This window comes from Macaca nemestrina, chromosome X (assembly GCF_043159975.1).
Source record: "Macaca nemestrina isolate mMacNem1 chromosome X, mMacNem.hap1, whole genome shotgun sequence".
Lineage (NCBI taxonomy): Eukaryota > Metazoa > Chordata > Mammalia > Primates > Cercopithecidae > Macaca > Macaca nemestrina.
Genome location: NC_092145.1, coordinates 139,089,100 through 139,103,476, shown reverse-complemented (window position 1 = coordinate 139,103,476; position 14,377 = coordinate 139,089,100). Strand labels below are relative to the sequence as shown.

At 37.3% G+C, this 14,377-nt stretch overlaps 1 protein-coding gene across 8 annotated transcripts in view; it reads left to right on the top strand.

Annotated features, from left to right (window-relative positions):
• Positions 1-14,377, top strand: part of LOC105478211 (connector enhancer of kinase suppressor of Ras 2) — a 288,198-nt gene that overhangs the window by 236,376 nt on the left and 37,445 nt on the right. For all 8 annotated transcript variants that reach the window (XM_011735341.3, XM_024791678.2, XM_011735340.3 and 5 more), the window contains 2 exons: positions 5,051-5,151; positions 7,644-8,190. In XM_011735341.3, the coding sequence (XP_011733643.1) occupies positions 5,051-5,151; positions 7,644-8,190 (648 nt within the window). The remainder of the gene's footprint in view (positions 1-5,050; positions 5,152-7,643; positions 8,191-14,377) is intronic.

The window sequence follows — 14,377 nt, the reverse complement described above, 5'->3', positions numbered from 1 at the left end:
AGTTATCCTATACAGAAATTCATTGCTATCACTTGAGAGAAAATACATATGTCAATTTTTGTTTATTTCTCTTCTAGGCACTTAAGTGAGGTTTAACAACTTGTATAGATAGGAACTGAATGCTCAAATTTTTGGAGCAGCTAATGTGGAGTTCTCTCCTATTTGTTACCCCCTCCTCCCGTCTTGTTCCTATGAAGAAACAAAATCTTAAAAATGGAAAAAGTCTATAATAGGTCTTATGATTGAACCAAGTCCAGATCCTTAGCAGTGAGCAATTTTTACTATTTAGCAGTTTTATAGACATTTAAGTGGCCTTTTATCCAAATAAATGAGATGAATGATCTTTTCTTTCATAAATTTTCTCATTTGGTTATGTTCTTCAGCTCTGTTACTAACTCTGTGATCCTATGCAATTTGCCTTGGTACTGACCTCAGATTTATGAAACACAGTGTTATGGTGCAGAATTGAAATCTTAAGAACAAAAGCTGTGGTCATTGTTCTTAGGTGGCTTCACATTTCCCAAAGGGTGTTTATTGTACATCCCTTGGAAACATAAATAGGTTTTTGAAATTATCTGTTAAAAGAATCCATAGACTGACACACTTATAAACACAAACCTATTCATAGTTGTGTCTTCAGTGGGCATAGCCAGTTTATTGATGTGGAGATTCTAAAAGCCTTCTGTTTCCTTTTAGACTTAGAGTAAAATCTCAACCAGGTGTTTTTTTTTTTTTTTATTTTTTTATTTTTTTTTGAAATGCGGTCTCGCTCCAGTGCCCAGGCTGAAGTGCAGTAGTGTGATTTTGATCTTGGCTCACTGCAGCCTCGACCTCCCAGGCTCAACGATCCTTTCACCTCAGACTCCTAAGTAGCTGGGACCACAGGCATGCACCACCACAACTGGCTAATTTTTGTTTTTGTTTTTGCTTGTTGATTTTTGTAGAGATGGAATTTTGCCATGTTGCCCGTGCTGGTCCCGAACCCCTGGGCTCAAGCGATTCGCCCATCTTCCAAAGTGCTGGGATTACAGGCATGAGCCATTGTGCCCGGCCTTCAGCCAACTCTTTTTTAAAAAAACACCTGAAAACTAAAGTTTTTAAAGATGTAAAAAAGACAGCCAGTTGCCAAAACCAGTATGTCAGCAAATGTTTAAGCACAGATTAGTAAATTTTTTCTGTAAATAACCTAATAATATTTTGGGCTTTGCAGGCCATGTAGTAGAGACTATATATTGCATAGGCCTAAATTTATGGTAAGAGTACTGAAAAGAAATTAGTCTTCCTTTACAAATTTCTTTAAAAGGAATAAAACAGTTCTCTAAAAGTGTTTATAGATATTTTTCTGATTTGTTAAAGACATTGTGTGGGCAATGTACTGATAGGAAAATGAATCTTTGACTCAATTTGCATAAATATAAGGGAGCTTGGTTCTTAGGCTTAACTTCTGTATTTTATTACTTGGCATTACTATGAACCTGAGCTTCATCTTGATTTTAGTGAATTTCCTTTGTACTTGGTATTATATAGCCAAATTTTATTATGGATGAAATAACTGGTAAGTTATATAATTATATTGGACATGCAGGTTCCAAAAAGTATTTAGTCTGTGGATTCATGATGTATTGGTCTATCATGTGAGTAGAAAATCATAGGCAGAAGCTAGTAGTTACAATTTAATGCAACAAGAATCTTGCTAATGCAATACATCCAGAATCTCTGAAATAATTTTGATTTCCACATAGAGTGCGTGTTCCTCAGTCACTTTAGCATAGGTCAGAAACATATTAGACTTCTTACCTCTTGAATGATTAGGTTGCATGGTATTCCACGTAGAAAACTACTAGATGCACTTATCTACTTCACACTTCTGTAGAGTTATTTGAGTAGAGTTATATCTTCTGAGTACCATTCTAAGTAATGAAGATAAGCTTAATACAAAATATAGCTGTTTGAGGACTGGGAATATTTCTCCAAGATGCAAGGACATAGCTGCCAGATACTGTTTCCATCTAAATAGCCAGTACAGCTTAGAAGTGACTCTTTCATTGACTTAAATAAAAATTTATTGAATTGCTATCTTTGATTACAGAAGTATAAAAGATGTGGGGTTCTCTTTCAACATCCATTGTTGTACTTAGAGAAAACAGAATTACACTAAATTCAGCCACCAAGATAATAATTTGGCTAATTGTCTACTGATCATTTTTGTATTTTTTCCAGCTTCAAGAAAGACATTCATGACATTATTTTCAGTCACACATAAGGTCTTTTTAAAGCCTTAATCACACACAAAAATGAATGAAATATATTGTATTTCTTTGACAGTTCTAAATGAAAAAGTCTTTTTTTTTTCAAATCATCCTTTTGTGTCAACATGAGAAAATAAAGTAGAAGTTTTCCTCTTCTAGTGATGGCACTGCTTTTTCATGAGTGCTTATAAAATTGTGTATCATTGAAAGAGACAGTAAAAGTATCCATTTAATTTGTGCTATATAGACAGCTAAGAAAAATAAATTAATTTGCTATTAGAATAAAAATCAGACTAGTTTTCGTCCTCTAAGCAACAGTGTGTCTCTAATTTTCCACACAAACCCAAAAGAGCCTAACTAAAATTTCTGTGTAGCCTCTTCTCTGACATTGCTTTCTCAGAGACACACAGCTTAGTGTAAGAAAAAAAAAAACTAATTTGCAAAGTAGTATTCCAGCCTTTTCTTAGGCAACCCAAGAAAACTTTGGATTGATGATACTTTTCAATAAACCAAGAATTCCATCAAATAGTGGGACTAAAATTCTTCCTAATTTAACGAGAAGGAAAAAGTAGAGAAGGAGCCTTCCAAAATCTGTCACTTGTAGTGACAGCTATGGAACCTTTGATAAAATCGTGATCGTCTCCTTAGTGTGCTAATAAGGACCCCTTGAGTTATTAACGCCTTGAAGGTATCAGTGCAAACATCAAGGAGGTACTCTGCACAGGTGCCACAGTTCCTAAAAATAGTAGGAAGAATACCGGCAGGGTGATCTTTCCTTGGCAGGGGCGGGTTTGTTTATTCCATTTACCTACAGAGTGATTTCCCAGTAGTATTTCAAACTCTCACAAAACTACCCAACCCAGGCCCCAGGACTCCAGATTTTACTTTTCATTGCTGGGCCTTGCTACAAGAAAAACTTCAGGTCTAAGAAGAAGAACACCAGGCATTTATCGCTTATGTGATCTGGGTCACACTGTCCTGTCATGCTACTACAAATACACCCAAGAAGATAAGCAATTCTAATATTTATTGAGTGTTATCAAGATGCAAGGCACTTGAATATATATTACCTTATTTAGTGCCCACACACACACAACTCTGAAAGGCAGTTATTATTAGACCCCTTTTACAGATAACAAAACAGACTCAGAGAGGTTAACCACCACAAGAACACCAAGATGGTAACTGGTCTAGCTAAGAGTCAGATCTACACCTGTCTGACTATATAGTTCATGTGTTTTTCCACCATCATTTGCTGGGTCCATTTCTGGGCAACTGTGCCAATTCATATTTGAGGGAACACTTGGTATACTGGCTATCACTGGCATGAACCAATGGAAAAAAATAGGTATCAAATTAAGATTAACTAGCCTTTGCTTATCTTTTACTCAAAGGGAATAACTAATGCAGCAATAGAATTTTCAGAGTCCTTGTATTTTGAGGCCTGAATATAATTGAGAATGTATTTTATTTCCAACTTCCTTTGCTGAAGAATTTATGTTCACAGTAGCCAGAGGTATATAGCAGGAGGAGATAGGGGGATAAAATGTTCATCAATATACACATCAAACTCTTCTGCTATACTTTACAAAAGAGTCCCAGCAACTTAGTCTCCAGAACTTTAGGGTAAGGCAGTTTCTTAGTTCAAATCCCAGATCTATTACTTTCTATTTGATATATAGTAATTTCTTAATGTATATTTGCTGTGATTATCATTAATATTAATCAGCACTGCAGGGAAACCGTATAAAAATATTACAGTATGGGAATTCATGGGTGGAGAGGCGTTCCTGTAAATACACATGCCATGATTGTTCGCCTAAGTGTGAATATTAGTTAAGCCTTGTGATGATTCTTTTGTGATTTAAATTTTCATAAGAATAAGGAGACTTTTGTTATAATATGTTTTTTCTTATCATCTGAAACTGATGGATAATACTTCAGGTTTTTTCTTGTAAATCATATAAAGAATAAAACCAGCAGTTACAGGGTGGATGGGATATTACTGGAACAGATTCCAATTATTGGCCTCCTTTTGCTGCATTTGACTTACTCTAGTAATTTGAATTTATCTCTCAGAGTTCTTTCCCCTCCCTCTTGCCTGAGGTCTGCCAAGTCACTTTGTCTAGCTGCTTACATTCGCTACCCTTTTAAGTAGTTCTGGAAGTTTAGAACTTGCAGCCCACATCAGCAGATTTGCCCTTTTGCATTTGGCAAGAATCAGAATGTGCCATGTGTTTCCAAGGAGAGGTGGGAGTATGGTGTTATAGAGATTCATGTCGGCATGAGTCTGGAAACAGTGATTGTTAGATAATCAGTGAACTGAAGCCAGAGAAGAGAATTGAGAGCATTATTTTTAGAGCTGTTTATATCTGTAGAGATCTACAGCAATGTATGTATTGCTTTTCTTTGAGTACCTTTAAGATAAAATTATATACCTTTAAGAGGCATCATGTGGTATCATTCATTAATCGAAGCTTCAGAATAATTGGATCTGAAATCTAAGGTACCCTAAACCTGATTGGGCTCATGCAGTACGTTTTTCTTAACTTTCTAAAATTATGGCTGCATATAACTGCTTGCTTTAAAAGGAAGTTAGAATTAGGTGATTGTACACTTACTTTCTCCTCAAAACTCAACTGAAAATAAAAGTTGGTAGGCCAAGGGTAAGGTAGTGCTGGGGAACATGATGTCGGAACCGAATTTAAATTTCCTTTTTTTAAAGGGTAGTTTATGTTTGTGAAAATATGACTAGAAGCATTTAGTAGAATGTTGACATATCCATGTCTGTGAATTTTCAGATTACTGGAGTGAGAGTGACAAGGAAGAAGCAGATACTCCATCAACACCAAAACAGGATAGCCCTCCACCCCCATATGATACATACCCACGACCTCCCTCGGTAAGTTAGCAACAAGAACATTACTTATCACCAGATTCTTTGACCTGAAACATCCTTTTGTATGTTAAAAACATATGCAGTAGATTGCATATCAAACTTCAGGTTTCTCAGGGGAAAAGAAAACTGGGAGTCTAAAATCAATAAGCTAATTTTTTTAAGTATACAAAGAATATTTAACCAGGAAAAACAGTCACTACAGATTCCAGGCAGAATAAGTATGTCACCACTTTTATTAACAAAATATACTGTTTGTGTTAAGGTAGCCTTTGTGGAGATAATCAACAACAAAAAAGTTTTCTTAGAAAAAGATATATAAAATGACCTTATTTATTCCACACTAATAAAGTTTATTCCTATGTCCTTTAGAATGAACTCATAAAAATTAATATTATAACTATATTGAAGATATTTTTGCATGTAGCTTTCTCAGCAGCCATGGGACCTGGTTTAATGTATATGTTCGTATGGCGTGTCAGACAATTCTCTGTAAATTACTCTGTGTATAGACTGTACTTTGATCTTTTAATAGGATAAACAGCTAGTTTACTTGGGACTATCCCACTTTATGTCCCTTTCCCATCAGAATTACCAAGAGTGTCTCAGTAGTGTTCCAGTTTAGACAATAATATTCCATGGTCAGGCCAGGCATGGTAGCTCATGCCTCTAATTCCAGCACTTTGGGAGGCCAAGGCGGGTGGATCACCTGAGCTCAGGAGTTCGAGAGCAGCCTGGCCAACATGGTGAAACCCCGTCTCTACTAAAAATATAAAAATTAGCCAGGTGTGGTAGCGGGCGCCTGTAATCCCAGCTACTCAGGAGACTAAGGCACAAGAATCGCTTGAACTTGGGAGGTGGAAGTTGCAGTGATCTGAGATCACACCACTGCACTCCAGCCTGGGTGAAAGAGTGAGACTGTGTCTCAAAATAATAATAGTAATAATAATATTCCATGGTCACATTACCATAGAATCAATTCTGCCTATCTTGGGACTAAGTCTTCCACATAGGAAATAGAAGCTGGATTTAGGTGACAACAACAGCCAACCTAATTCCATCTCAGTACTACTCCAGGGGGATAATTCATATTTTCTCTCTTTTTCTAAAACATCAGGATCTGGATAATTTCTTTAAAATATCTATAAAAGAGGAAGAATAGGAAACAGCATCTTCACTGAACAGCTGCTTAAACATGGCAATTTGTGAATTTCAAGAAGAAAACTATTCATATTATTATTAACATGTGGGAAGGTAACTGACTGCCCACAGAGGATGCCAAGTAACTTCTCCTCCTTTACCAGGAGGGGTGGTATGCAGCTTCACCTCAGTCAGGCATGTCCTGGCTGCCACCTCAGCCCTGTTTGTGATGATCACATTTAACAAATCAGGCTCAGCCTGGGCTGGTGTGTTTGTTAGTCCCCAGAGCTAGAGTAAGGCTTGTGGCAATAGAGGTGCCTGCAACTATTTTACAGTGTTCACTTGATGCCAGTCCTTTTTTGGTTATGTTTTGTGCTATAACATATAGTCCCAAACTTTAAATTCCAGGGATAAAACTATTCCATTTTTCTTTTATATTTATGTGCCCTGCAGCATCTATGCTCAAGGCTAATGGTAATCCCCAGCAAGGTATAATCTCATCCTGCCTAACATTTTTAACCCCATAGAAAGTAAGACCATCAGACAGCTTTTCTCTGGCACCCATAGGAGCAGACATTCTCCTATCAAGAAAAGGAAGGGTTCTGTCGCTTTATAGGCAACCTGTTCTCATATCCAAAAGACTCTTTCCTTGTCCCCAACCCCAAGCTACATGAAATCAGGAATATGAATCCAGGGACAATACTTCAAGATCTCAAAATGTGTAGAGTTTTTAAACTTTGGAATTTTTGTAGTTGCTGAATTTTCTTTTCTTTTTTTTTTTTTTTTTTTTTGAGACGGAGTCTCGCTCTGTCGCCCAGGCTGGAGTGCAGTGGCGCGATCTCGGCTCACTGCAAGCTCCGCCTCCCGGGTTCACGCCATTCTCCTGCCTCAGCCTCCCGAGTAGCTGGGACTACAGGCGCCCACAACCGCGCCCGGCTAATTTTTTGTATTTTTAGTAGAGACGGGGTTTCACCGTGGTCTCGATCTCCTGACCTTGTGATCCGCCCGCCTCGGCCTCCCAAAGTGCTGGGATTACAGGCGTGAGCCACCGCGCCCGGCGCTGAATTTTCTTATGTAAGCACTAACTCTTATATTTTCATTGTTGTAAAATTATGCATTAATATGTCAGATTTTTCATGAAAGCTTGGTATAGCCGCATTTCGATACATCCATGTGTCTGTCTCTTAAAATGTAAGCTGGGGCCTAACTTTGAGATGTCTACAAACTTGCCTAGTCATTAACTTGACTACGTAAGAGTTCATCTACTTAAATATTACCTGGTGGAAACCGAATGTGTTCCTTGGAATAGAAGTGGTCTGTTATTTTGGTAGAGACTAATCAGGGGCTCCTTTCTACAGATGAGTTGCGCCAGTCCTTATGTGGAAGCAAAACATAGCCGACTTTCCTCCACGGAGACTTCTCAGTCTCAGTCTTCTCATGAGGAGTTTCGCCAGGAAGTAACTGGGAGCAGTGCAGTGTCTCCCATTCGCAAGACAGCCAGTCAGCGCCGCTCCTGGCAGGATTTAATTGAGACGCCACTGACAAGTTCAGGCTTACACTATCTTCAGACTCTGCCCCTGGAGGATTCTGTCTTCTCTGACTCTGCAGCCATCTCCCCAGAGCACAGACGGCAGTCTACCCTGCCAACTCAGAAATGCCACCTGCAGGATCACTATGGGCCGTACCCCTTAGCTGAGAGTGAGAGGATGCAAGTGCTAAATGGAAATGGGGGCAAGCCTCGAAGTTTTACTCTGCCTCGAGATAGCGGGTTCAACCATTGCTGTCTGAATGCTCCAGTTAGTGCCTGTGACCCACAGGATGACGTGCAACCCCCAGAGGTGGAGGAAGAGGAGGAGGAGGAGGAGGAGGAAGGGGAGGCAGCAGGGGAAAACATAGGAGAAAAAAGTAAGTATGTTTCTGGAGATTCTTAGCCTGTATACACAAAGTCCTAACCTTTTCAAACTTCTTATTTGAAGAAAATAGAATCTTGCTTCCCTTGTTTCTTAAAATAATAGTATTGCTATATAGTAAGTTAGGTCTCCCTTGGTGACCTACTTTCAGAACTTCAGTAACTTGGGAAAACAAGATGAGTAATGAAGCTTATATCCCAAGATACCTACAGCTGGAGCAAATAATTTTTTTCTCCAACTAAGCCATTTGCCTTTTAAGGTTAATGGTGGTTTTTTTTTCCTTCCTTCTGTTATCCACTTTATTCTCACTAGCATGCACCATCTCACTGGCCCACAGTGGTTGCCCCCTGAGTTGGGTTAAGAAACTATAAATGTTTCAAGCAGGTTGTTAGCAGAGCCTTGGTTGAACAAATGAATATACACACACACCCACTCACATCTATACATATACATATTTATCTTTCCTTTTTATTGTCAGAAGATTTAAAGGAAAAATCCAAAAGATAGTTTTTTCCAAGGAGAGATTTGACATAACATTTCTTTCAACTCCAAATAGCTGAACTTGTTTCTAGAAACCAATTTTCCAAAAGCATCCATCTACTTTCTTGGTATGTATGTTGATTATAAAGCTCAATTTATGTGAATCAACTCTTAAAAGACAAGTCAATGAAGTAACCCTCTGTCTTGTTGACATTAAGAATATCTTTACTGGGGCCGGGCGCGGTGGCTCAAGCCTGTAATCCCAGCACTTTGGGAGGCCGAGGCGGATGGATCACGAGGTCAGGAGATCGAGACTATCCTGGCTAACATGGTGAAACCCCGTCTCTACTAAAAATACAAAAAACTAGCCGGGCGTGGTGGCGGGCGCCTGTGGTCTCAGCTACTTGGGAGGCTGAGGCGGGAGAATGGCGTGAACCCGGGAGGCGGAGCTTGCAGTGAGCCGAGATCACGCCACTGCACTCCAGCCTGGGAGACACAGCGAGACTCCGTCTCAAAAAAAAAAAAAAAAAAAAAAAAGAATATCTTTACTGGTTATTAAATTCTTTATTCAACATGCCATACCAAGCCTCTGTTTATTACTAACGTGACACATCAGTCCAGAAACCCAGGCTGGTTTAAGGGAAAGGCTACAACTCAGTTATTTTAGTAAGAAAGAAAATCTAGGTTTGGCTATAAGTCCTGAACATAAAATGCCCAAAACAAAATATATAGAAGAAATAGTATAAAACTGTTCACATCTCTTTATTCAAAATGTAGTCTCGGTCAATTAATGCAGATAACTTGAGCAAATGGTGATGAAATCACAGTTACTTGTTTGGTACCCCTAGGGCAATAGACTTCTCTTTTTAAAAGATGAAAGCAGAATGTAGCCCTCAGACCATTTTACAAATATATGGGACTTTGATTACAGGATATATTAGTGTAAGTTCTTCATCACAACTGGAAAAGTATCTCAAAGTGCACAGATTACCAACAGGTCAAGAGCCCCATGTCAGTGTTAAGCTTGGCTCATTTAAAATGATAGTCTCTTTGGAAATGATTGACAAGAAAATACAGTGGACCTCCCTTTATGGTATGGATCTTCATTGCACTATTTAATATTATCTACCAACAAAATATAAGAATTGCTTGTAATAAAATTCATATGCTGGGGCAGTTTCCATGTGAAGTATATTTTAGCTGCAATCTCCATGAGAAACACTATAAAAGGTATGTTGTTAGTACAGGAAAAGTAATTACCATTCATTACTTGTCAAGCCCTTTCAACATTCACATCTATCAGAGTTTATGGAAGACTTATGGAAGAAATATTTAGGAGCCATGTTAGTCCTCTGCAGGAGTTCTGGCAAGCATAATAGTAATGTTTAATATTTTAAAGATTACTAAAATTAATAAATTGTCTTCTAAAATTTAAAGATGAGTTAGAAACTTCATTTCAACTGTCATTCAGGTACTACACAACTGCTGTGACTAAGTATGTGAGGTTTATTTATTCTCTTACAAACATATTGGAGAAAACACTTTATCTCAGGCATTTTAAGATAAACTGTGTTGAAATTAGGCACAGCCCTCTGAAATAGAGAATTCTGTTCAGAAAACATTTCATCATTCCTACAGGTTAAGTCACTAATGTTGTCTTGTTTTGAATAAGTTAGGCACTTAAGAGTGTTCATCCTGGTCATTGAATAAGGGAAGGCTAGAAAGAAGCAAGCGTGTCCTAAGACATGAAGGGAAAATATGGCACCATGCTTGCTCATTCTTCAGGTTTCCAGTAGTACACAAAGCACCTCTAGTTAGATAGCGTTCAATTTTTTCTTCTAGAGTCTCTTTTTTGTTGTTCAGTAGATTGCATTTTTTAGCCAAATAGATGCACTCCTAAGTTGGTTGGGTTTTTTCTTTACATTTCAGATGAGTTAAGTGGGTAGTTATTCAGTGCTTTCCATCTTTTTCAGTGGGCTCTCTGTAGAATAATTGTTATAAGACAGAACAGACCTAGTAAGTGTGTCAGTAAATTTGGTATTGTACTTTTTGTCTTTACAGTACAATATTGTGGGACGTTTCTTGCTATTTCAGTCAGATCTGCTTCACTGAAAGTGGCCTTGCACTATCTTTCAGGCCCCATTTCTTTCTGGGTATTTTTTCCATAAATCTTGCCACTTGATTTCTCCATGTACTTCAGACTGTTTGTAACAGAGTAGTGCATTCATGCTTTCCTGGAAGATGCTTATTATTCAATGAAATGTATGTTTGTTCTAATGATGGTTTTCTGCATTGCTATTTCTAATATTTAGGAGTAGGCAATTTGATGAACACCGTATTCAGGAAACATCAGCTTTAAAAACCAGTGTTTTCAAAAGAATATTTAAGGTCTAGTTATAGGATGTCATGTTCATGGCTTCCCTGGATTGACCATTAGGAGTAAGTTCTCAGGCTGCTTGTTCAAATCAAGCTGTTTGGTGTTATGTCAGCAGAGCAAAAATTATACACGGGAACGAAGCTGTGGCCATTATATTAGCCTTAGCCTCCCGTACATGTCCTCCAACACAGAGCGCTCACTGTGCTGCAACCCAGTTCAGCAGGCAACCTGTGCTTGTAAAAATCAAAGTCCAATGGCAGTGTGTTACTAACTGTGCTGTTCCAGGCCAGCATTCAGTTTGACCTCTTAAAGTGAATTTGTAGTAATCAAGTACAGAACTTGATGACTACAAAATTATAAGTTTAATGTGTAGTTCCAAACATTTTTCTCAGTTTGCCAAGAAATTAAAAATAGGAAGTATCAGACAAGTGGCCAAGAGAAATAATGGAAGAAAACATGAAAATATAGTCTGTCATATGCTTTAAGGGTGAAGAATTATGTCCTCTTTCTTATCATTCATATTTTATCTTACCTTGTATCACAATATATGTTATATAGTGCTTATGAGCTTACAGAGCAATCTAAGAAGCAAGATATACCTAAATCCATGCCTTAACTGTTTTTCATTTTCCTTATGGATATGGAATTTGGCCCTGCTTATAAGTATATTTAGCCTTCCTTAGAACAGACTTCAATCTGTGTTCTCATGGCTGAACTACCTTTTGCCTTATTTTGAAATTCAATTATTTAACTGAGTCATACTGTGATTTTCTTAGGCTGAACTCATTTTAGTCTGAAATGGATGATACTAAAAGTACACAGATGAGACCTGTCTTGTTTTCCTTTGACTGAAAAGTCAGCTTGCATATTAATTATCTTGACCCACTTCACTGACATTTGAGAAAAGACAAGTAATTTCCTGTTATCCCAATTAGCAGTTTCAAACCTTACTAGGTATGGACCTTATAAGACATCAGCTAAATTAAATTATAAATTATGTCATTCTATGCAACTTTAAAGGAATATAAATTATGAAAGTATGGGACAAAATATGAAGATATATTTCATTCAGAAATAATCTGCCATAACATTAAAATGCTATTTTGGTTAATACAGCTTGAAGTCAGCTTAGAAAATCTCGCTTTCCTTTGCTGTATGTACTAGCCAATTCAGATGAGGATTTGAAAAACATTATCCCTTAATCCTGCTGATTTTCCCCTAAGCAATTATAAGGGAACTCTCCTGGACACACATTCGTGGTGCCTTCATTTACTCAGTGAAGTCATAATGTCCTTTATCATTGTCTTCAAGATTACCTACCAGTATTCTCACTTAATTTACACATATATGTAGCTTGGTCTTAGAAATCTAAAGCAAAACCTAGGTCTTTTAAGGGGGAATAAAATCTATTACCTTGGAGCCACTGTACACATTAGATTATCAGGCTGAAATATTATTGACATTTTCAAAATGAGATCTGCTGAGAAATATATTTTAAGGTTATTTTTAAAAATCTAGACTGAGTTTGGTGGCTCAAGCCTGTAATCCCAGCTTTGTCACTGTCCCACTTACAACTGGTATGATTGATCAAGTTATTTAACACCTCGAGACCTCAATGTCTTCATTTTCAAATCATATGGTAATAATACCCAGCTTTTGAGGTTGCGTGAGTATTCAATGAAGTGATGTCAGAAAGCACCTTAGATCCATATATGACACATTATAATTCTGTCCAGTAAATGTTATATAGATTTTATATAATTATATAGATTTTATATTTGTTTTATTTATAGATTTATATAATTATATATATTTTATGTAGATTTGTATTAAGGCAAAGTGGGCAATTACAATACTTAAATAGTGAATTAGGCCTGGCAAACCTCATTAAGTAATGTTTACTACATGTCCTATCTTTGTTCAGTTCTAGCCATCGAGTCGAACCATATGACATGTTGCTTTTGTAGGTCAAAATGATGAAACATTAACAATTTTGTATGTTTCAACCTAACATATTAGCTGTGTTCTGGGAGCTAAAATAGAAATGTTTCTCATTTCACATTCTTATCACTCACTACTCCTTTCCTTTTTGACTTTGGACATTTGGGAACTCAAAAGAATCCTTGTATTCCAAATAGCAATACTTTTATCAGATATATTTACTGAAATATTTATTTATAGATCTTGTCATTTGGGTCTCATTTCAAATATTTTCCCCTCAGAGATCCTTTCCTGACAACCCAATCTGACCCAGATACCCGCCACCACCATTCATCCTCTTGTATGGTTACCCTGTTTTATATTTTTTCCAGCTTTATCACTATGGGTATAATATTAAATATTGTTCACAGATTTATTTTCCATCCCTACCCACCAGAATGTAAGCTTCTGAAGAGCGGGGATTTTATTCCTGTCTTATACACCTAGCACCTAAAACAGTATATGGCCCAAAGTAGCCCAGGCACTATTGAAAGCATGAATGAGTGAATGAATGAGTAATAGCTAACCCCTTTTGTTACTAACTTGCTTTCAATTTTATTATTTACAGAACTAAAGTTATTGTATCCAGCATATGACATAAAAGAAATCAAAACATTGCAGAATTCCTCATTTTTGGTATTTTGTGAAGGGAAAGCCAGGACTGCATGTGTTCAGCATACCCTCTTTATGCTGGAGACCACAAAGCTGGGATGCTGATAACTAGAATTACTGCTCTTCGCGTTATGGCTCTTTTATGGTCACATTCTCTACTATTGAAACCATTTCCTCCTGTTTCACTGCCATTTCAAAGATGAAGGCCACAAGAATATGACATCTGAAATAACTAGTTCATTGTCATAAATCAGTTAGAAACCAGATCTTCCAACTTTCTTAGGCAGTTGTTCTTCCCACCAAAATCCACTGCTTGTAGAAGGAAGGAAAACTCAAATCACTACCAGTGCTTGGCTAACATTCCTAGTCATCCATCACCTAGCTTCACCTTAATTAGTTTGTAAAAAGTGTTGAAACTGTAACTTGTACTTTGGCAAATAACCAATAGCCCTGCATCAGCGAGGAAAATAATCTCAAAAGTGTTAATAAGTAATGACATCAGATGTAAATGGCAAAAGAAGGAATTGTAGATGCTGTCAAGTCACAACAGCAGAATATTTGGCCAGAAGAGAATTAAAGCTCACACAAAACAATGTCAACCCCTCACTAGCATAGGTAAGACGTTATGATTTATGTTGTTTTTTCTTACCAAGAGAGATTATTAGATTCAGCCACACTGTTATCTGCTACTATTTTCACACATCAAAAAAAAAAAAAAAAGAAATCACTTCTC